This window comes from Mirounga leonina, unplaced genomic scaffold (genome assembly GCF_011800145.1).
Source record: "Mirounga leonina isolate KUSES-001 unplaced genomic scaffold, KU_Mleo_1.0 Mir_376, whole genome shotgun sequence".
Taxonomy (NCBI): Eukaryota; Metazoa; Chordata; class Mammalia; order Carnivora; family Phocidae; genus Mirounga; species Mirounga leonina.
In genome coordinates, this window is record NW_023270718.1 from 7,832,985 (window position 1) to 7,857,625 (window position 24,641).

The 24,641-nt window shown below is 41.7% G+C and overlaps 1 protein-coding gene across 3 annotated transcripts in view; it reads right to left on the minus strand.

Annotated features, from left to right (window-relative positions):
- LOC117997779 (zinc finger protein 345-like) overlaps window positions 1-24,641 on the minus strand; it is a 62,293-nt gene that overhangs the window by 19,891 nt on the left and 17,761 nt on the right. Inside the window, exon 2 of one of the 3 annotated variants that reach the window (XR_004675882.1) lies at window positions 14,458-14,553. Coding sequence is in view for 2 of the 3 variants with exons in the window: in XM_034986138.1 (XP_034842029.1) it covers window positions 24,102-24,636 (535 nt within the window). In the remaining variant the exon portion in view is untranslated. Of the gene's footprint in view, window positions 1-14,457; window positions 14,554-22,526; window positions 24,637-24,641 lie in introns of those variants that run through there. The other 2 variants (XM_034986138.1, XM_034986139.1) reach the window with 2 other exon arrangements.

The following is a 24,641-nucleotide window of genomic DNA, read 5'->3' on the forward strand; positions in this document are numbered from 1 at the left end:
TTCAGATTCTGGTGCCAGCCTAACTCCAGTCTACACAGGACATCCCTATGTATTCCAAAGAGTCCCTGGGACTGAGGAGTGTGTCCCCAGTGAGACTGCCCCCATAGGGATCCAGGGAGCAGAAACCTTAGGCTGAGTCTGGGTCATCAGATAGAGCACAGACCTATCCTGGTGGAGCAGCATCCTCTGATGCAGGTGTGATGTATCCTGTCCCTGGGCAGGGCTCTCTGGAGTAAGAAGCCTGTACTTCAGTTAACATGGGTTACAGGTAGCTGTAGTTGTGTTCATGATTCTAGATTTGTTGTGGGTCTTAACTTTGCACTGTTAAAGGATCTTCTCCACTCCTGAGGTTGCACTTAGGCAGGACCTAATGTGGCAGGTATTAATGCCTATGCTTGTTGTCATGTAGACATTCTGCTCTGACCATCAGAAGCACCAGTTTCTTGAAGGACCATCAAACTTGTTAACCATCTTTGTGAAACTGTCTTCAGAACCCAACACCCAGGTAAATGTTAGGTAAATATAACATATCATATTGAAAGATACACATTCAAAGACATTTTGAGTATCTCTGCATTCTTTCAGGAGAAACTACTTCATCACTGATTGGACTCTGACCTTATCTCCTGGGACCATAAATATAACAATTGTATGGATAATTATATAATAATTATAAAAGGATTCATTCTATGGCTATAATTTATTAGTTACTATGATAGATTATCTCAATCACAATTTTACATACAATGTGACTGGCTTGTAATTGTATATACTCTTTGAGGCATGCACATAAAAATGACTTACATCAGGGCGCCTGGGTGGCTCAGTCGTTAAGCGTCTGCCTTTGGCCCAGGTCATGATCCCAGGGTCCTGGGATCGAGCCCCGCATCGGGCTCCCTGCTCCGCGGGAAGCCTGCTTCTCCCTCTCCCGCTCCCCTCGCTTGTGTTCCCTCTCTCGCTGTGTCTCTCTCTGTCAAATAAATAAAATCTTTAAAAAAAAAAAAATGACTTACATCGAGGAAAACAGACTACATTTTTCCCATGAGATGAGGAAGTTTTATAATTTCTCCAGGATACAGAGAAGGACCTGGATACACAGTGGTCATCACTCAACAGAGTAAAGGGCTGGCAGGTTGGAAACATGCATTAAGACCCAGCTGTTCATTTCCCTCCACATGGTCTAATAAAAAAGAGAGAAATTACAATAATGGCAGAGAGAATATAAAGTGACAAAGGTGCTCCCAAGGACAAGAATGTTTGGGTAACTGTTATCTCAGGGGAGGATCTAGGTGTGATATTTCCTATGAAGTTGTTGGCCCCTCAGCTTGTGCATGCACAGAATGAAAACCATAATGAGTCCTACACACAAAACATTTGAGGTACATCTGAATGCTACATAGAGTAAGTCTATGTGTTCCTCACAAGGTATAGTAGAACAGGATCCAAAGTCTATAATGTTTGTGATGTATTTGTTCATCTTCTTCTCCCATACATACAAAGGAACTGTCATATTGACCAGCCAAGGTAGGATCCAGCAAAGGACATTGGAGTGGCCAATGGAATGTGGAACTGTTCCTTAATGCTTTGCCTACCTGGACTGATAGTGATGGCCTGGAAGATATTCAAGGGGCCAGAGTGGCCAATGAACAACCTCTGGATACTCTGTGAAACTAGAAAATGATGGAGAAAATGTTTCAAACCAAAAGCTACCAAGGTGTCTGGGATTCCACTAGAAGGAATGACCAACACTTGCCTACATTCAGATGACTGAGAAAAACCTCTCAAACTTGTCCTGGTTCCAGTCCAGTAAAGGAAAATGATGACATAAGAGGTAGAACTCCAGCATGTTTCTAGGGAAAATCTGGACCAGGAAGATCATTCCCAGTGTCAAATACTCCCCTGCCATTTTCCAGGGTCCAATATTTACATTCAAAACCAGAGAAATCAGCGTGGAAACATGAATTGTGGTACACTTTTTCCATGAAAAATTTAATCTGCAATATTCACCAAAGTCTAAAGACATTATATCGTGTTTACAATGTATGGTCAACTGTTACTAATGCTTTTAATGTTTATGAATTTATGCTTTTGGACTAATATTATTCCTTTTTTACTGATGTCATGATGGAATACATATATATTTGTCTCTGCCCCTGGTTTTGGTACAAAGCTCCTAACGTGTAAATTCTTTTTTTTTTTTTTTTTAAGATTTTATTTATTTATTCATGAGAGACAGAGAGAGAGAGAGAGAGAGAGGCAGAGGGAGAAGCAGGCTCCCAAGGAGCAGGAAGCCCGATGCGGGACTCGATCCCAGGACCCTGAGATCATGACCTGAGCCGAAGGCAGACGCTCAAGGATCTGAGCCACCCAGGCGCCCCCTAACGTGTAAATTCTTAAGTGATCACAGTAGTAGGAGTATCTCTTATTCTAGGGAAGTGGCTTTCAATGGGCTCCTGGATGGGAGCTGGCCACTAGAAAGACCAGACCATAACCAGAAGGTTGGAACATTCTGCTTCATCTCCCCACCCCCCTTACTCCAGAGAAGGGAGAATGGCTGCAAATGGAGTTATGACTGGTGATGCCTACATGAAGAAGGCTCCATGGAATCCCAATAATATGGAGTTTAGGGAGCTTCCAATCTGATGAACACATCCACACAGGGGATGACATACCCTAACTTCACAGCGACAAAAGCTCCTGAGCTCTGGACCCTCCCAGACCTCACTATGTACCTCTTCATCTGGCTACTTATCTGTATCCTTTATCCATATCCTTTCATAAGCTGGAAATAATAAGTGTTTCCCTGAGTTTTGTGAGGCACAGTACCAAATTAATTGAACCCAACAAGGACTGTTGGAACCTCTAATCTATACCCAGTCATTCACAAATACGGGTAATAACCTGAGCTTGTGAATAATGTCTGAAAGTATGTGTGTAGGTACATTTGTAGGGTTTCTCTCCAGTATGAATTCTGTGATGTTGTCAGTTAAAGGCCTTCCCACATTCTTTATATTTGTAAGGTTTCTCTTCAGTATGGACTGTCTTATTTATGTATAGTCTTGATGACTGACTAAACATGGTCCCAGGTTCATTGCATCTGAATGAGTGTTTCCCCTCAAGAATTCTCTGATGATCACCAACATTGGAGGACTGCTTGAGTGAACCCCCATATTGATTATACTCATAAGGATTCTTTCCCAGGGGCGCCTGGGTGGCTCAGTCGTTAAGCGTCTGCCTTCGGCTCAGGTCATGATCCAAGGGTCCTGGGATCGAGCCCCACATCAGGCTCCCTGCTTGGCGGAAGGCCTACTTCTCCCTCTTCTACCCCCTCTGCTTGTGTTCCCTCTCTCACTGTCTCTCTCTCTCTGTCAAATAAATAAATAAATAAATCTTAAAAAAAAAAAAAAAAAGATTCTCTCCCAAATGGACATTCTCATGTATAATAAGGTTAGAGCTTTCATAAAACACATCCCCACCTTTACTAGATTCATAATGGTTCTCTGGAAACTGAATCCTCACACATCTATAAACATGGGGGCCCTGGTTAAATGTCTTCTCTGATTCACTGCATTTAGCAATTCTGTCTCCATTGAAAATGCTCTGGTAATTTTGTAGGGTTGAGTCCTCTGTGAAGGACTTCCCAAATGGATTCCACTTAGCATTTGGTTCTTCATTTTTAAATCTCTGATTATCAGAAATATTTGACTGAAAGGTCAATCCAATCCTATTTTGAAAATGGTCCAAATCATTCTTTTTAGCAAGGACTAGGTAACTACCCAGATTTTTCAAACTGTCTTTCCACAAAGAGGTATGTTTGAATACTTGGAGGTTTTGCTTACAGAAACATGCTTTGTAAGATGCAGCTGACTAAAATAGGGTGGTTTTCCAAAATGTTGTATATCCTTCACTTCTGGCAGTGAGATTCTTATTAAAGGCAGTTGTCTCAGTTTGGATATGTCTTTCATGATGCCTTTGATGCCCTTCACTCTCCCCATCATTGTCCCATTCTGTCAGTAAGTGTAACTTCTCAACAGCACTATTTTTTATCTACCCATTGATACTTTTTGGAAAGAATCTTCTATACTTGGATTTGGCAGGAAGCTCTGGGTGTCATGTGAAGATATAGCTGAAAGATATCAAAAAGGAGAAAAGCGAACTCATTCCACTTACACTTTCAGATGATATGATGACTTCTAATGTACAAGCTTCCAATCAATCAGAGAAAGTCAGAAAGATGGCTGAGAAGGAATCATCAGGACTTCATTCCTCCATGAATATGTACCTTTGCACACAATGTACTGACCATGTATCCTAATAGATAATTCTGTGGTATTGTCATGTTGTAGAACAAATCACTTTCCTATACCTCAAATAATCAGGACAAGTACCACATGAGCACAAAATATTTAGAAAGAAGGAATTTTGTGTTTTTCAAGACTTTATTCCTTTATTTGAGAGAGAGAGTGATAGAGAGCACGGGGAGCAGGAGGGGTAGAGGGAGAAGCAGACTCCCCACTGAGTGGGGAGCCAGACATGGGGCTAGATCCTGGGACTCCAGGATCATGACCTGAGCCAAAGACAGATGCTTAACCAACTGAGCAACCCAGGTGTCCAAGAAAGAAGGAATTTGAAATGTAAAACTGGAATGAACACAACAGGATCTTCTGGAAATAGGAACATATCAACAATATGAAGAGATGGCTATCAGAAAAGATCAACAAAATTGACAGCCCTTTAATTAAATCAAGTAAGAATGAAAAAGACCAACTGAAATGAGAAATGAAGAAGTGAAAGAAGACACAGTAGAACTGATACCATAGAAATAAAAGTAACTATAAGAGAAAACAATGGATAATTATATACCCACAAATTGATACCAAAAGACAACAATAAATTTCAGAAAAGGTATAACTTATTTGGACTCCACCATGAAGAAATATAAAAAAATCACACCTGATCTACAACTGCCGAGTAGATTGAAAGAGTAATGAAGAAACTCCCAACAAGGAAATGTCTTGTGCCAGATGAATTCACTGGATAATTCCAAATGACACTTAAGGAGGAAGGACCTCAAATCTCCTCAAACATTTCCAAGGAGGGAAGATAAGAGAAATTATCAAAATACTCTCTCTGTGGTACCAGCATTAACATGTTATCAAAGCCAGGGGAAGACAGTACAAGTAAAGAAGGTGACAAACGACTACCAGTTAGGAATATTCATGCAAAGTCCACAACAGAATACAGTGGAAGGAAATAGCAAAGAAAAATCTGAAATAAATAAAATAGGGACCAGAATAAATAATACCGAAAGTAACGCCCAGTTTAACCAAAATAATAAACAAAACTGGCAATGCTTTAACTGCATAAACAATTATATACTAACATATCAGATAACTAAGATAAAAACCCCACAAATAATTCCTAAAGATGTACAAGTTACTAAGACTGAATTATAAACCTTGAACCAAAGAAATGGGAAATCTTCTTAGACCAATAACAAGAATGAAAGTTGAGTCTGGAATCAAAACTCTCCAAGCACAGAAAAGCCCAAGACCTAGAACGTTACTACATTTAATGGACTCACTGAGTTCCCTAAATCAAATCCTGTGCTGCATGATTCTTCTCTCTCTCTTTTGTTCAGATTAAGTATTGTCCTTTATTTGGTCTTCAAGGTCACAAGTCGGTCCTCTGTTTCTTCCAGCCTGCTGTTCATTGCAAGCCTCTTTCCAATCCCCTATATTGCATTGTTAATCTGTTTGATTCATTTTTTTAACTACTTTCTCTCTGTGGTAAGGTTCTCACTATCCTTTTCTCAACCCTGAGAGTATCCTTATGATTGTTGCCTTAAATTCTCCATCAGACATGTTACTAATAACTATTTCCCTTAGATCTCTGGCCATGGCTATATCTCGTTGTTTCATTTGGGATGAATTCTTCTGTCTTGGCATTTGGTCTAAGTCTGCCTTCCTCTGTATGTTAGAAATGTCCGTGAGGTGTCCTGCTTTATCCTTCATACCAGTGGTCTGCAGAGGCTCTCCTTTCCTACTCCGGGCAATGTTTGCTCCCTGGACTGACTACGGGGAGTTTTAACTAGGTGTGCTCTGGTCTGCTTGTGAAATGAAACCTGACATCAATCCCACCACAAATGAGGCCCTGCAGAAGTCTCTGCTCAGGAGATGTGATGTGGGCAGGGCCCACCTTGCTGGGCCTGAGTCCTCCCAGAGCACAGCGGGGTCGGGCTTGGTGCAAGCAAGGCAGATAGCCAGTGTCCTCCTGAGTGGGGCTCTGTGTTTATGCTACAGGGCAGGAGAGGGAAATGGTGCCATCCAACTCCCGTGTTCTTGGAGACACATCTCACTGAATGTTTTCTCTCAGGGAAACACTCCTAGACTACTGAATAATCTCCCCAGTGTGTGCCCCTGGAATTCTTCAGATAACTGTTTCTAGGTTGTCTGTCCTGAGGCTGTTGACCGACCTTTAGTCCAGAAGCAGCACATGGCCCTCTTCGCTCTAACCCAGCCAAGCAGGCTGACCATTAAAACTCCAGGCTTGGGTGCCTGGGTGGCTCAGTCGTTGGGCGTCTGCCTTCGGCTCAGGTCATGATCTCAGGGTCCTGGGATCGAGTCCCGCATCGGGCTCCCTGCTTCTCCCTCTCCCACTCCTCCTGCTTGTGTTCCCTCTCTCGCCGTGTCTTTCTCTCTGTCAAATAAATAAATAGATGAATAATCTTAAAAAAATAAATTAAATTAAATTAAATTAATTAAAAATAAATAAATAAAACTCCAGGCTTTAAGACATACTAGCTCCAAGAACTCATGAAATTCAACCCCCTCTTGTTGTCCAAGCCAATGGCTTTGGGGGAACCTTCTCCTTATGTGTTCCCCTGAGTGCTCCTTTGTCATGCCACTTTCCCTACAGCCACAGTTCCCTGTCTTCCATAGCACTCTCACTCTTCTCTCTTTAAACCATGTCTCCAATCTTTCTGCCATCCTTGATCTGGCCTCTTCTCTCCTTTTACTTGGGAAGTATGTTCTGTCAGTCTTCAAGTCCATTTCTGGGGTATTGAGGATGATTTCGTAGTTATCTAGTTGTGTTCCTGACATTTTCCTAAATTTCAAATTTTGAAAATAATGATGTGTTTAGAGAAACACATGATGAGTCTCAGGTCCTCCTACCCCACGGCCATTTTCCTCTCACGGGAATCCTTGTTGTTATAAAGCTGTGAAAACTCATAAAAATTTTACAATGTTGGAGAATACAAACCCAACACATAAAAATTTGTTGTTTCGGGGCGCCTGGGTGGCTCAGTTGGTTAAGCGACTGCCTTCGGCTCAGGTCATGATCCTGGAGTCCCTGGATCGAGTCCCGCATCAGGCTCCCTGCTCGGCGGGGAGCCTGCTTCTCCCTCTGACCCTCCCCCCTCTCATGTGCTCTCTCTCGTTCTCTCTCTCTCAAATAAATAAATTAAAAAAATCTTTAAAAAAAAAATTTGTTGTTTCTACATGAAAAAGAACAATTCCAAAAATAGAGATATAATACATTTACAGTAACATCCCCCCAAATAAAATGCTTACAATTTAACATAATGTTAGAGATAAAATCTGGAATGATGAAAACTATAAAATATTGTTCAGGATTTGAAAGAAGAAATAAGTGGAAAAACATCCATGTTCTTGCACTGGAATACTTACAACTACTGATGTGTCAATAAAACTTACAGTGGTCTACAGATTTAATGCAGTCTCTATCAAATTCCCAATGCCATTTTTGCAGAAAGATCAAAATCCACCCTAACTTTACATGGGTGTCACAGGATAACACATACCCAGAAGAATCTGGAAAATGAACAGCACACTTCCTGATTTAAGGCACACTACAAATCCACAGTTATCAAAATAATGTACTATAGACATAAAAACAGGCATAGAATAATGGAAGAGTGTAGGTGAGCTAGACATGTACTTCTCCAATATTAATGTGTACAATGAGCTGAGAAATTGTTAAAATTCATATTCTGAATTGGATTTCTGGGTGGGGTCTGAGTTTCTCACAAGTGTGCAACTGATGTCAACATCTTTGATTTCAGAGCCACACTTACAAATTCCAAAAATAAAAAATAAATAAAATAAATCATGGATGGGAGTGCCTAGGTAGCTCAGTCGGTTAAGCATCTGAATTCAGCTCAGGTCATGATCTCAGGGTCCTGGGACTGAGCTCCATGATGGACTCTGTGCATCACTACAGACAGGACAAGATGGAGACAAATCACAGAAGAAGTCTACTCCAAGATTGTGGTGATGTGAATCTATATCAAGAAATGACTTGTGCAAGCAAATGAAAAGAAAACACAATACAATAGTTTCGTAATACATTTGTTAGCCATGTTGGGGGGAAAAAAGAATATATAACACTAGTCACTACAGAAATCACACAATAGGGGCACCTGGGTGGCACAGTCACTTAAGCATCCAACTCTTGGTTTTCACCTGGGTCTGATCTTGGGTTCGTGGGATGGAGCCCTGCGTCAGGCTACCCACTCAGCATAGAGTCTGCAAGAATTTTTCTCTCCCTCTTCCTCTGCCTCTACCCCTCCACTCTTTCTGTCTCTCTAAAGTGAATGGATAATATTTTTTTTAAGATTTTGTTTATTTGTCAGAAAGAGAGCTCACAGGGGGAGCAGTAGGCAGAGGGAGAGCAGGCTTCCTGCTTAGCAAGGAGCCCCATGTGGGACTCAATCCCAGGACCCTGGGATCATGACCTGAGCCGAAGGCAGACGCTTAACAGACTAAGCCACCCAGGAGTCCCTGGGCAAATCTTTTAAAAAAGGAAAAAAGAGGGACGCCTGGGTGGCTCAGTCGGTTAAGGGTCTGCCTTTGGCTCAGGTCATGATCCCAGGCTCCTGGGATCGAGTCCCGCATCGGGCTCCCTGCTCCGCGGGGAGCCTGCTTCTCCCTCTGCCTCTGTCTCTCTCTCTGTCTCTCATGAATAAATAAATAAAATCTTAAAAAAAAAAAAAAAAACCCAGGTGGCTCATCACTACCATATTAAAAAAAAAAAAAAAAGGAAAAAAGAAAGAACAGAAATCATACAACACATTGATTTTTTTTTTTTTAAGATTTTATTTATTTATTTGACAGAGAGAGACACAGCGAGAGAGGGAACACAAGCAGAGGGAGTGGGAGAGGGAGAAGCAAGCTTCCTTCTGAGCAGGGAGCCCGATGCGGGTCTCGATCCCAGAACCCTGGGACCATGACCTGAGCCGAACACAGGCGTTTAACGACTGAGCCACCCAGGCGCCCCACAACACATTGATTTTTAATACATTTCTGATTCAAATTTTAAAAATAATGATGTGTTTAGAGAAAGACAAAGCATTCTATCTCTGTGGTCTCGGTAGAAGAAAGTTTTCTAAAAACAATAAAAAACACTAACCATGAAGGTTGAAATGACAAAATTCATTAAAAGAAAATTAAGAACTTCTCTGTATCACAATCTCAAGAGATAGAAATAGAGGTAGAGCGAGAGAGGAGACAAAGGACTCATTCTCATAATATATACAGAAGTACAAAGACTCAAGGAAAAGATATCACAGCAGAAAAAATGGGCACAGTAACTAACTAGACAGTTGGACAAAGAGATTATCCAAATGTTAATGCCTAACTCCATAGTAACAGAGAGTAACACCACCAACAAAAAAGCCAGTAAGTCCATGACTTGGTAATGTCACATACCAACCAGGAGCCCAACATCAAAATCACATAAGCTACCAAGTTTTGGAAAGTCTGTAGATAAGCCAGAAATCCCATGCACTGCTGGTGAATGTGAACATTGGTAGAGGTGTTTGGGGAAGGGTTTGGTAGTATCTATTAAAATTGAACATATCTAGGGGCACCTGGGATCAGGTGGGAATATGATATGATATGATTGATATGATATGATATGATATGATATGATGATATGATATGATATGATATGATATGATATGATATAATACATTTACAGTAACATCCCCCCAAATAAAATGCTTACAATTTAACATAATGATAGAGATAAAATCTGGAATGATGAAAACTTGCCGCTCTGTGGGAAGCCTGCTTCTCCCTCTCCCACTCCCCCTGCTTGTGTTCCCTCTCTCACTGTATCTATTTCTGTCAAATGAATAAAATCTTAAAAAAAAAAAAAAAAGTTGAACATATCTAAACACATTTACCAACAATTCATTCCCACATAAATAGCCAGAGGTTATGTGTGCATGTTCCACTAAAAGACAAATTATAGATTTTACATGACAGTACTATTCATGACAGTCCTACAATGAGGACCAACCCCCTCCCATTAACAGGAGAATGATGCAATCACTTGACCTTCACACAATGAGCAAGGTAGGTAAGCACGAGTTTATGAGCACTGGAATAAGAAAAGCAGAGTAGATCCTGCACAAGTAATACCCAGGTACACAAGACATTATTTGCATGGGGAGATTCTCAAACCAAGATACATCCTCACTACTCCCCCTGCCCCCCCCCCCCGCGCCCCCCACCGTCACCTTTCCAGACATTCTTAAGTATAAATACTCAGGGCTACTGCTTCCACATCCTCCCATATCACTCTAAGAAATGAATCATCTTTGCCTGTCTTTGCCAACAGGCCTTGGGTGTCATGGAAAGACACAAATAACAAAAAAAATAAGTTATCACACTTACTACACTGACATGCATGTGTGTTAAAATGCTCATGTGCAAAATAAATGCCCATCATAGCTCCTCAGTGGATGTCAGCAATAGGAAGCACCAGGACTTTCCTCTTCCATGGAGACAAAAATGGATCAGATTACTTTTTAGAGTGCTCCAGAAGCCAGTTAGGAAAACAAGCACCCCCAGGCAAGTACAAATGAAGAAGAACCATATCAGAAGAAAAGGAAAATTTGTAACACTTGCCCACAACAGCTCCTCACCCTCCCAGACACTCCATGGCAACACTGTGAGAAAACGCTTACATCTCCTCAGGAAAGTCACAAATGAGCAACCTGTACGTTCAGTGATCTGGCTTCTTGGCTGCTGCCTGAGGGACTTGTTTTGGTCATGCCTGACATGGAAGGTGGAAGGAATGAGAGCACCCTCTGGATGCATTCTAGTAGCTGCTCAGAGCATTTGTTCAACCAATGGAGAGACTACAGAGCTGAAGACAGAGAGAGGAAGGCAATGGGCTCTAAAGAAGTAACTACACTTTGAAAACTGAGAAACTACAACAACTTGGACATGACAAATGCCCAGAACATGTGTAACAGACCCAGAATTTGTGTTCCTCTGTACAAGCAAGTCCATAATCCTGGGCCCAGAGGATTCTTTTTTTAAATTCCCAAATGTCAACAAAAGATAATAAGGTAGACAAAGAATCAGGAAACTGTTTCAATCAGAGGAATTAAATTAGTCTCCAAAGCTGGCCCTGAATTAATAAAGCACTACTTACTGCCTGACAAAGAATTCAAATATCAGTCATAAAGGTGCTCATGGAGGAAGAAGAAAAATAGATAGATAACCAAATGTTATCAGGAAAACGATGCATGACCAAAATGTAAACCCAAAGATACAGAAAATATAAGAGACAATCAACAAGAAATTGGGAGATGAAGAGTACAATTACTGAAGTTAAAAACACACCAAGAGTCACCCACACACTTGATCAAGCGGAAGAAAGAATCAGACAACCTAATGACCCCGGTGTTAAATTATCTGCTGAGAGGACCAAAGAAAAATGTGGACAAGGACAGAGTCTAGGGATGCATGGGACGCCAACAAGTGGTCCCATATATACATTAAGGGGACCACAAAAAAGGCGCCTGGGTGGCTCAGATGGTTAAGCGTCTGCCTTCGGCTCAGGTCATGATCCCAGGGTCCTGGGATTGAGTCCCGCATCGGGCTCTCTGCTCCTTGGGAGCCTGCTTCTCCCTCTGCCTCTCCCTCTCTGTCGCTCATGAATAAATAAATAAAATCTTTAAAAAAAAAATTAAAAAAGGGGACCACAAAAGGAGAGGAGAGTGAAAGGGGCAGAGGGTTTACATGAAGATCTAAGCGCTTGTACCTTCCACTATGTGGAAAGGAGATAAAGTCAAGAAGCTCAGGAAATTCAGAGTAGGATAAAGGTCAAGACATGAACGCAGGGATTCATTATAATTAACCTATGAAAAAAAGTCACAGGTGAAAGAGAATTTTGAGACCATATGACAGAAGCAACTCATCTTGTACAAGAGAGCTCCTACAAGATTAGGATTGGGATTCTCAGCAGACCTGATTCGAAGAATTTCATGGGACAGTGTATTCAAGTACTGAAAGATCAAAATATCCACCAGGAGTACTCTATCTGGGAAAACTGTTTTCCATGAAGGTAGAAATGAAGACTTTCCCACATAGAAACCGCTGTAAGTTTACCAGTAGACTTGTCCTACAAGAAATGTTAAAGGAAGTGCTTCTAGTCCTTCTAGTATAAATTAAAAGACAGTAACTTTATGACAACATAAAGCTCGCTAATTATAAATATTTTCAAAATTATAGAAACCAGTAGTGTTGTAATGAGGTAGCATAAACTATTTTTATTTGTTACAAAATGTTTTTAAATCAAAGCATAAAAATCATAAATGTAGGTAATAAAGTAAACAACATAAAAGAATTTGTGATATCAGAAACAAGGTATGTGCAGGAATGGAGATAAGTAGAATAATTTTGTATACAATTGAGAATCTCAGTTTAAAACGGTTTTTGGGGGTGCCTGGGTGGCTCAGATGGTTGGGCGTCTGCCTTCGGCTCAGGTCATGATCCCAGGGTCCTGGGATCGAGTCCCGCATCGGGTTCCCTGCTGGGCGGGGAGCCTGCTTCTCTCCCTCTGCCTCTGCCTCTCTCTCTCTCTCTGACTTTCATGAATAAAAAAAAAAAAAAAAAAAAAATTAAAACGGTTTTTGAAACTTTTAGTTGTTTTAAGTAATCTGTGTGAAAGCACAACGAAAATACATACAGAAGACACAAAAGTTAATATAACAGCACAATTAAGGATAAAATATAGTACCTAAACTTGATACAGAGGTAGGAAATGCTTCCAAATTACTTTCTTTTTTTTTTTTTTAAAGATTTTATTTATTTATTTATTTGACAGAGAGAGACACAGCGAGAGAGGGAACACAAGCGGGGGGAGAGGGAGAGGGAGAAGCAGGCCTCCCGCCGAGCAGGGAGCCCGATGCGGGGCTCGATCCCAGGACCCTGGGATCATGACCTGAGCTGAAGGCAGTCGCTTAACCAACTGAGCCACCCAGGCGCCCTCAACTTCACTTCTTTTAAAGCACATGCTCATGTCCTATCAGAACTCTGGATCTAAAAAATCAGAAATGAATCTCATCTACAACTAATTAGAAAGTGAAAACACACACGACAAAGTCACAAGAACTTCATATAAGATGAAACTATAAAATGATGCAATTATTAATAAATAAGGTAACAACTGAGACTATATTAAAGGCTACAGATTGTGAATTCTAAATGTTCTAGCTCCACTATGGCATTATTTAGGTAGGAATTCTAGGAAGCAAATAGGTACATTACATTATTTCACCACTGAGGAATGGAACACATAGAGTGAAAATTTCTGATATTAGTTCATATGAAGTAAATTGAACTTTTGAAGAGAAATATAGGATTAGATTTTCTCATTTTAGGGAGCTACTTTGTGATCTGATGAAGTTACTGAATTACAATTTTGTACAGTTAAGATTAAAGCCTCCATGACATTGGAAAGCATTAAGCAGAAAACATGGAATGTCTGTCTCTAGCGTTCCCGGAATTTCTGCACCAAACCCCTATGCCCACCACTACCCTGACACACATCTCACACAAGGCAAAAGAGAGCTTACACAGGGCTTAACATGAAGATCCTCAAAATAAGGAGATTCCCCCCGGGCCCCCAAAGCAATGGAGAAGCTTTCAGATTATGGAAGCCCTCCCACTCCAAGGAGAGTCCCCTGGCCCTCCCTGTGGATGTGATGGACCACCACTGAAGCTGAAGGAGAATCCTTAGAGAATGTAAGAGCTTGATAATGTTGGATAGCAGGTGTCCCTCTGTAAGAGGGAGGACCAACAAACTAGACTTTCCTTCCTTTCTTCTTTTTTTAAGATTTTTTTAATTTTGTATATTTGACAGAGAGAGTGAACATAAGCAGGCGGAGTGGGAGAGGGAGAAGCAGGCTCCCCACTGAGCAGAGAGCCCGATGCAGGGCTTGATCCCAGGACCGTGGGATCATGACCTGAGCAGAAGGCGGACGCTTAACGACTGAGCCACCCAGGTGCTCCAACACTAGGCTTTTCACACTAATTTCCATTCAAGGAGAGCTACTTGAACCAAAGTTTAAGGTCTATATTCCTCCTTCACATTTGGTCCTCCCATCTGTCGTCTCCTTCAGTCATTCCCACTGACCTGGATGAAAGGCTACTGTCTCCTTTCTCATCATATCCCAGAGCTCCTTCTTTTGTTCCAAAAAGGAGACCAAGTCTGGCTTTGATACAATGAGACCTATTTATTAGAAAAAAGGAAAATGAGTATTGCTGGAGATTCTTTCAATCATTATTGTGCTTGGTAGAGGACAGGTCATTATAGAATTCTAGGAGTCTTAGCCACCAGGTGCCCCTTTCGCCATGTTTTATGGTGCAACTTGGTAAATTTATGTTTATTTTTATTTTCATTTTTTTTTAAGAGTTTTATTTATTTATTCATGAGAGACAGAGGGAGAAGCAGGCTCCCAAGGAGCAGGGAGCCCGATGCAGGACTCAATCCCAGGACCCTGGGATCATGACCTGAGCCAAAGGCAGACGCTTAACCAACTGAGCCACCCAGGCACCCAGCAACTTGGTAAGTTTATTGAAGTAGCACGGGGACATGACTTGTGCTGAGAAAGAGCTATACACTTTTGTTTTTTAAAGATTTTATTTATGTGAGAGACAGAGAGAGGGCGCGTGCACAGCCATGAGTTGGGAATGATGAGGGAGCAGAAGGCTAGCTGAGGACAAAGCAGAAGTTGACACCCTACACTGCTCCTCCCCCCGCCCCCCCATATATGTGACATTCCTCAGGCACTCCTGGCTGCCCTAAAGGAAAAAGAAATGGTTAACTGGAGATCACAGTCCTGCAGGACAGGAGTCTCCTTCAGTTTACAAACATCCTAGTGATTTACAAGGAAGAAGCTTTCTCATCAATAGCCTAACTTCCAGAGACCCATAACTCAGTTTCCTGAAGCCCTAACATCATCCTCCCCTCCATAAAATTGAGGGAGGCTGAGGCAGAAGGAAATGTACATAAAATTGAATTTCTTCTAAACCTGAAGCTCACTGACAAGGATGTGTTATAGGAGGAATATAACATCCCTCCAGGAAACTTCCAGCTGTCTTCATGTTAGTGCCTCATTAGAAGGAAAAACAGCCTTGGCTCAACAATAACCAGGTCTCCATTATCCTGAGAGTCTCCTTTAGCATATGACAGTCCTTCTGGACACCCCCTTCGACCTCGCCTCCCCAGCTCCCAAGTATATAATCAGCCACACCTCACAAACCCAGAGCAGCTCTTTCTGCCCACAGGTCCTGTCCCGTTCTTTAATAAAATCATTTTTTTGCACCAGAGATGTCTTAAGAATTCTTTCTGGATCGTTGGCTCCGGACCTCACACCACAGAACCTCATCCATATTCCAAAACTCCATCAGGAGGAGGGGCAGAGGGAGAGGAAGAAGCAGACTCCCTGCAGAGCAAGGTGCCCACCCCAGGGCTCTATCCCAGGAACGTGAGATCCTGACCCACCAAAGTCACACTGAGCCACCCAGGGACGAAAAGAGCTACGCTTGTAATGTTTGAAGCTGGTGGTTATATGCTTAATGCTCAACGGGGTGGGCTCCTATAGGGAGCATTAGATCATAAATGTTTCCACAAATTTTTTTTTTTAAGATTTTATTTATTTGACAAAGAGAGACAAAGCGAGAGAGGGAACACAAGCAGGGGGAGTGGGAGAGAGAGAAGCAGGCTTCCCGCGGAGCAGGGAGCCCGATGCAGGGCTCAGTCCCAGGACCCTGGGATCATGACCAGAGCCGAAGGCAGACACTTAACGACTGAACCACCCAGGTGCCCCCCCCTTTTTTTAAGATTTTATTTATTTATTTGACAGATAGAGACAGTGAGAGAGGGAACACAAGCAGGGGGAGTGGAAGAGGGAGAAGCAGGCTTCCCGCGGAGCAGGGATCCTGATGCGGGGCTCAATTCCAGGACCCTGGGATCATGACCTGAGCCGAAGGCAGATGCTTAACAACTGAGCCACCCAGGCGCCCCTCCTCAAATTTCTACTCCTAAAACTACTTTTGAAAAATTTCTATGGTGCTTTTCATTCAGTTCTGATGGGGGAAGAGAAGGCAAGCTGAGGACAAAGCAGAAGCTGACGCCGCACAACCCATCCCCCCATAAGGAGCCAGCACTCTTGGCTGCCCTAAAGCTACGGAAAGGAAAAACAAATAGTTAATTTGTAGAGATCACATTGCTGCAAGACCTGAGTCTCCCTCAGTTCACAAATGTCTTAGCAATTTACAAGAACAAAGCATTTCTACCAATGGCCTCGCTTCCAGAAGGAAATGCAGATACAATTAAATGTCCTTATAACCTGCAGCCCATTGAAAGATACCTGGGGCAGCCTGAGTGTAAGGCTCCTCCAGAAGTTCCCAACTATCTTCATGTTAATACCTTGCAAGAGGGAAAATAACCTTCACTTGACAATAGAAAGGCCTCCAGCATCCTGTGAATCTTAACATATGAAAGAGCTTTCTAGAAACCTCCCTTATTCCTTACCTCCCCCAACCCCATAGTATATAATCAGCCACCCCTCACAACCCCAGGCAGCAGCTCTCTCTGCCCACGGGTCCTCTCCCCGTGCTTTAATAAACCAACATTTTACGCCCAAGACGCCTCAAGAATTCTTTCTTGGTCGTCGGCTCCGGACTCCACCCCACTGAACCTTACCCATATTCCAAAACCCCATCAGGTTTGACATTGATTATTGGTGGATGTAGAGGAAGTCATGAGACCCTTTAATAATGATGCAACCAGGGCACTTGGGTGGCTCAGCTGGTTGAGTGACTGCCTTCTGCTCAGGTCATGATCCTGGGGTCCTGGGAACCTGTCCCACATCGGGTCCCCCCTGCTCTGCAGGCAGCCTGCTTCTCCCTCTCCCTCTGCCTGTCACTCCCTCTGCTTGTGCTCTGTCAAATAAATAAATTAAATCCAAAAAAAAAAAGAATGTAGCAACCAGCACTTATTAGATCATTATCATAACTATGCACGCTGTAAGTCAGCCTTCTGGGCAAAAGTGAACATTTTTCTGTTTTCTATGTCTCACCTTTTCACCAAGGAACAATTTTCTGTCCTTAAATTTTGTAGTTTTACTACAAATTCCAGTTTTACTTAAATTCCAATTTGTTAACACAGTATACTAGTAGTTTCTGCAGAATTTACTTTTCTTCACTTAAGTACAATCACCCATTTTTTTTTTTTAAGACTTATTTATTTGACAGAGAGAGACACAGCGAGAGAGGGAACACAAGCAGGGGGAGTGGGAGAGGGAGAAGCAGGCTTCCCGCTGAGCAGGGAGCCCGATGCGGGGCTCGATCCCAGGACCCTGGGATCATGACCTGAGCCGAAGGCAGACTATTAACAACTGAGCCACCGAGGCGCCCCATCTTTCTTTTTTCTTTTTAATAAAGATTTTATTTATTTGAGAGAGAAGGAGATAGAGAGCATGAGAAGGGGGAGGGTCAGAGGGAGAAGAGACTCCCCGCAGAGCAGGGAGCCCAATTCGGGCCTTGACCCCAGGACCCCGGGGATCATAACCTGAGCCAAAGGCAGACTCCTAACGACTGAGCCACCCAGGCGCCCCCCCTTTTTTAAAAGATTTTATTTATTTATTTGACAGAGATACAGCGAGAGAGGGAACACAAGCAGGGGGAGTGGGAGAGGGGGAAGCAGGCTTCCCGCAGAGCAGGGAGCCCGATGCGGAGCTCGATCCCAGGACCCTGGGATCATGACCTGAGCTGAAAGCAGACGCTTAACGACTGAGCCACCCAGCCCATCAATCACCCATTTCATCCACCCCTCCAACCCACTCACTATCCAACCCTTAGTTTGTTCTCTACAGTTGAGTCTGTTTTGTGGTTTTCCTTGCTCTTCTTTCCCCTATGTCTATCTGTTTCATTTCTTAAAATCCACATGAGTGAACTCATCAGGTATTTGTCTTTCTCTGACTTATGTCATTAGGAGAATACACTAGTTCCATTCATTACTTTTTATAGCTGCTTAATATATCATTGTATATATTTGTCCTTCAGTCCTTAAGGCTGTTGAAGGATGAAGGGGTCATCTTGTGTAACTTCTTTATGGTGACAGGAGTCGTAGACATTTCCTTACCTAAGGACTGAAATTGGTCACTATCTGTCCCTACATGTAACTTTCATAGAAGGCCATTGTCATAGAGTCCAGAGGGGATATTGGGATGAATTTCTTTTGAGTAGTAAGCATGATCTATTGGCTGGGTGAAGGAACAGGATCTGCTTGCATATATCTCAACAATAGGAGGGAACAGAGCACAAGAGAGAACATGTTAGAATTATTAATATAATGAAAAATCAGAAAAGGCATGAAAAGCCCCATTGGGATGACCATAGATAGTCCACCTCCCCAACAGGAATTTAAACAATCAGTAACTGACAAAGTACAGAGAGCGAGAGAGAGAAATCAAGAAACAGATGCTTAATGGCACAGAACTCATGGTTACCGGTGGAAAGTGGGTGAGGGGAAGGGTTAAAGAGGGGTTGGGGATTAAGGAGCGCATCTGTCCTGATGAGCAAGGGGTGAGGTATAGAACTGTGAAATCACTCTATTGTACACCTGAAACTAAGAAAACTTTATGTTAACTAAATAGAATTAAAATAAAGTATTATAAAGTCAGAGACCCTGGGTGGCTCAGTTGGTTACTTGGCTGACTCTTGTGGACTGAGGTCAAGATCACAGGATCGAGAGATGGAGCCCCAGGTTGCCCTCTGGGCCCAGTGTGGAGTCTGCTTTAGATTCTCTCCCTCTCGCTTTGCCATTCCCCTCCCCAAACACCACCAGTCACAGGTGTGCTTTCTCTCTCATAAAAGAAAACTGCTAAAATTCTTTTAACAGTATAAAATAAAATGTAGAATTAAACTGTCATGAACCAAAAAGAAAAAAAATTAATTAAAAAGTTACAGGGACTGTGCATATCAAAAAGCATTAAAAGACTATGAAGAAAAAAGTGCAAAGCTTCCTGAGTATGGTGCCTCCAGTCTGCAGTGGGAGAAATAAGGCATCTGATTGGGAAGACCTCTATTGGTAAATAACTTGGCATGTGAAGACACCAGAGAAATTTGTTACTTGGTTTCAGTTTCCTCATAACCTCATTCTGGTGAGGACTAGTCCTCTTCTGGTTATAATAAGTCACAGAATCTGAGAGGGTTTGTGGTTCTGCTTAAGTGCTTATGTAGTTGAAGTTGTTTTTTGGCCAGCAACAGAAATCACTGTTTCTGAGCTGCAGCCCAACTTGCAGCCCAACAGGCTGCATGTTAAAAGAATCACTTGGCATTAAGTTATCACTCTACTAATAGGAAGATGATTTTCTCTTGGAATACTGCATGGCCACAATTCACTTTAGTGTCAGAAGCACAGATTGGAGGTCTGTGGGCACAGATGCATCTGCCTCTGAGAAATTTAAAATTCTTCACAATGTGGCCCATTTAAATGCTTGTTGCATTCTGTAAATGAGATTCTGAATGAATCCAAGGACAAAAAGGACATTAGCTCCTCTCACTAGAGGGTGGGAGAGACAACTTCAGCACCCAGCAACCATCCCACAGGCATTCCCACTCGTGATACAAATAATTTAGGTGCTGCATCAGGGGAAACATAGAAGAATCAGCCCCTTAGCATGCTGAGCACTTTCAATTTAGTCAGGCTAACACCAGAGAAAACCAAGACACAAAAAACAATCCACCATCTCCAGGGTGACACCTGAAAGAGCAAGACCACTCTAATTAGCACATTCAATCATAGCTAAAACCTCTGATGACATAAAAACTAAGAATAGTCATTGAGAGTTTCTGAATTTGGGGGGGAGTCAGGACGGGAGAAAACATAAATATTTCCATTTGTTTGCAAAGGTATATTTTGTGCAAGTGCTGCAAGTCAGGTGATCTAAAACAAAAAGTTTCTTAAATCTGTAAAACACAAAATACTTTTTAAGGTTTTTATCTTACCATTCTACTTAGTTAACATACAAAGTAATATTTTAGGTGTACAATAGTGATTGTACAATTCCATGTAACAGTCTGTGGTCATCACAGGGGCAGTCCTTAATCCCCAACACTTATTTAATGCATCCATCTACTCACATCCACTCTGGCATCCATCAGGCTGTTCTCTAAAGTTAAGAGTCTGTTTCTTGGTTTGCTTCTCCATTTCTTTGTTCTTTCCCGTTGCTCACTTGTTTTCTTTTTTGAATTACAAATACGAGTGAAATCATACGATACTTGTTTTTCTCGGACTTATTTCACTCGGCAGAATACTCTCTAGCTCCATCCACGTTGTGGCAAACGGCAAGATGTCATTCCTTTTAGGGTGATAAATATTCCCTTCTATATATATATCTCTCTCTCTCTTTATTCATTGAGGAGTCAATGAACACTTTAGCTGGACTGTTTGAAGAAAAAGTCTCACTGACTCTCACTGTTGAACTGCCCCTTCAACAAATCCTTGCCATGCAAAGAGCCAGAGCATGGAACTACACTCATCATGGTGCTGAGGAAAGGGAGGAAGGTTCCACACAGCAGTGAAGCAGCTTCCCTGAAAGGTCACCCAACTATAGTGGCTCTTACCTTGACTGGGGTTATCTACCTGGGAAACAAGTGCTCGGGTTCAACCACAGCACATGCCTTGCTGATCCTGCCTATTCCACTGTCCAGAAGGCTTCTTCATCTCCAACAACTACTCTACCATGTGACATTTTAAAACTATGCCCAAATGATTGCATCATCCAATACCCTCCGCCATCCCTTGTCACTGATCTAGGCCTGGGAAAATACAGTAATCATTGACATCCAACAGCATTAGTCCTCAGTAAGACACAGGAGATCAATCAAATCATCAAGATAAAGCAGGACTTCCCTACTCCTGAGAAACCCACATTTGCCAGTTCCTTTTCCCCGTTACATGTATTTATTAGATAACATCACCAAGAGCTGCCTGTGCCTTCGCAGTGACTAAAGGGAGCCCCCTCTGGGTCCCTCCCCACATTGGAAAGACTTCTTTACATTTCCTATTAATAGGTCTTATCTTTCTAAGGATGGTGCCTTCATCAAATTTTACTTCGACTCACATCCCACATCCCCGTGATAAATGTCTGAACTAATACCCATTGACCTTCCATCTCTCTAGTCTCAATGAAGTGTTTATTGAGGACACTCTCTCCACAACACAGGCAAAAAAGAATGGTTGTGGTGCCTATGTAGCTGGAAACAAAAATGAGGAAAAATACAACTGGAGATCTTGAGAGAACTAGGAAATAAAACAAGGAGAAGTTATTTTTCTATATCCAGGGTTTCAGTTGGGCAACTTGGGACAGTTGTCCTCCTCCACATGCTAATTCTTCATCTTAAATATTTTCTCTCTCTTACCTGGGCTACCATATCACTCCTATTGGGATAGATTTCTCTTTCTTATGGGGTATCTATTACACATGTAGCATGGTCACATGCACATGTGAACTTCATAGACACATCGAAACAATTCAATGAATAAAGAGGGGCACATACTTTAATTTGGGGCCATGGTGCAATGCTTTAGAGTCCCAAGGCTAAGTCCAGAATATGCCATTCCAGCCAAAACAGGTTTAGGGAAGTTCTGTGGGAGTCTTCTCTAAGGGACACGGAGGGAAAGCATTGGGAGAAAGGAGAGATGGTGGCTCACAAGGACGGATTGCCGATGTGATAGCAGAAGTTCCATTAACTTGTGACTCTGCAGCGTGTTGTCCAGGGAATGTGCTAGCGAGAAGGGCTCCTGTCAGTGCAAGGCCCCTGCAAAACTACTGCCTACACAAAGTGGATGCCAAATAACACTATCATGGAGTATGTGAGCTAAAACATAAACAACACCTCTTATGTTACATACCTCTGTAATGTACCCATAATAATATCATAGTATTCACGAAGAGGACAAAATCGTATAATAGACTAGGGGAAAAATAATCACCCATCATTTAAACCTTCAGACCACCGAGGAAATGGATTCCTAGGTATATTATTCTACTCCATTACCAAACAGGTGATTGATTCCATCTGCCACCTACAACCCTCAATGAGACAGGTTAACACTGGAGGTAGGATAACACGTCATCCATCACACATCCATGTCAATACGTTAAAAACCAGCATATTTTCTTAATGAAAATATATTAATCTCACAAATGGGCTAAGTTATGCATTTCAAATCCACTCTATTATCACCATTTAAAATACAGAATACACACGTGAAAAAGCATTCGAGTGCTGTTAGAAGGATGTGGGAGTACTTAATTCCAAAAATATCATGACTGAGGTAAATTCTTAAGAAATGTGTATATACAACAGTATGGCCTTGTAGGGAAGAGTCAACTATCCTCTTTCAGTTATCTGTCAGGATTTCTTCATTTCAACCACATCAACTCATACTCTCTAACGATTGCACTTATGAATATACATTGGTAGTTTACTGGACTGACACCTCGTTTTCCTTAAAGAACAATTAGTAAAACTGTGTATTTCTAATATTGAGGAAGTTCTTTAGTTTTAATATATGGAGAAGCATGTGCTCTGAACACCTATTTCATGGTATCTTACGTCAATGTTATAACCGTAAGCAGCCTCTCCATTGAGATATACTTCATATGTTGTGTATTATCCTGTCCTTCATCTTCCATGGAAAATTAGGGATGCATGAGTCCCACCTAATGTAGCAGGGCATCTAGTATCTTTGAGGTACCAACGATCAGCCACATGGCCGTACACACCCAATGGAATAAAAGAATTTTCTGAAGTGATTTCAGAGTAAAATACATTAATATTGTTAGTCACAAATCTCGAATAGGGTTGATGAAAAAATAAAAAACACATATTAATTATACATATGTAAAAGTCCATCCACTAAATCTGTTGAAATACAATAGCATACACATTTTCTAAATGTTTAAGTGTGATTATTCCTTAGAACTATTTTCATACAGAGTAATGTCTGAATAGACTGACTAATGCATTCCTTTTACTTGATTTCTGTGACATTTATTGGTATTTGATGTTCAATTAAGTAGTTTTCTAAACATTGGTATCTTTCAATTTACTTTTTTTAATGCACTCTGGTGTATACTCCAGTGTATATTAAATTGAAGGTCTTTCCACATTCCGTATGTTCCAATGGATTGAGTCTAGGATGCATTTTGTGATATTAAGGTTTGAATTCCAGAAAAGGCTTGTCCATTTTCTTTACATTTTACAGTTTTGCTCCTATATGATAACTATGATGTTAAGTACGTTGGGAGATCCAGTGAGAGGTTGGACACATTCTTTAATATTTGTATACTTACTCTCCTATATGAAATCTCTGATATGGAGTAAGGAGAGAGCAGTCCTTAAGTGTTTTCTCACATTCCTTACATTTGTAGGTTTCTCTCCAGTATGAATTCTGTGATGTCCAGTAAGGGTTGTTTGCCTGCTAAAGGCTTTGGCACATTCTATTCATTTGTCAGCTTTCTTTCCAGTATGAATTCTATGTTTAGTAAGGTATGCATGCTGGTCAATGGCCTTGCCACATCTGTTCTATTTCTAAGGTTATTGTCCAATATGAATTCTCTGATGTGTAGTAAGGGGTGAGCACTCCTTAACCATTTTCTCACATTCTTTACATTGGTAAGGTTTCTATCTAGAATGAATTTTATGATGTTTAATAAGGACTGAGTGCCTGTAAAAGGCCTTGCCACATTCTGGACATTTTTAAGGTTTCTCTCCAGAATGAAATCTGTGATGCTGAGTGAGGTATGAGTGCCTGCTGAAGGCCTTTCCACAATCTTGACATTTGTAAGGTTTCTCTCCAGTATGAATTCTGTGATGTTGAGTAAGGTCCAAGGGCCAATTAAAGGCCTTGCCACATTCTTGACATTTGTAAGGTTTCTTTCCAGTATGCATTCGGTGATGTTTAGTCAGGTTTGAGCATGATGTAAAGGCTTTGGCACATTCTGGACATTTGTAAGGTTTCTCTCCAGTATGAAATCTGTGATGTTGAGTGAGGTATGACTGCCTGCTGAAGGCCTTTCCACACTCTTGACATTTATAAGGTTTTTCTCCAGTATGAATTCTCTGATGTCCAGTAAGGTTTGAGGGCCACTTAAAGGCTTTGCCACATTCTTGACATTTGTAAGGTTTTTCTCCAGTATGAATTCTGTGATGCCGAATAAGTCTTGAGGGCCACTTAAAGGTCTTGCCACATTCTTGACATTTGTAAGGTTTCTCTCCTGTATGAATTCTGTGATGCTG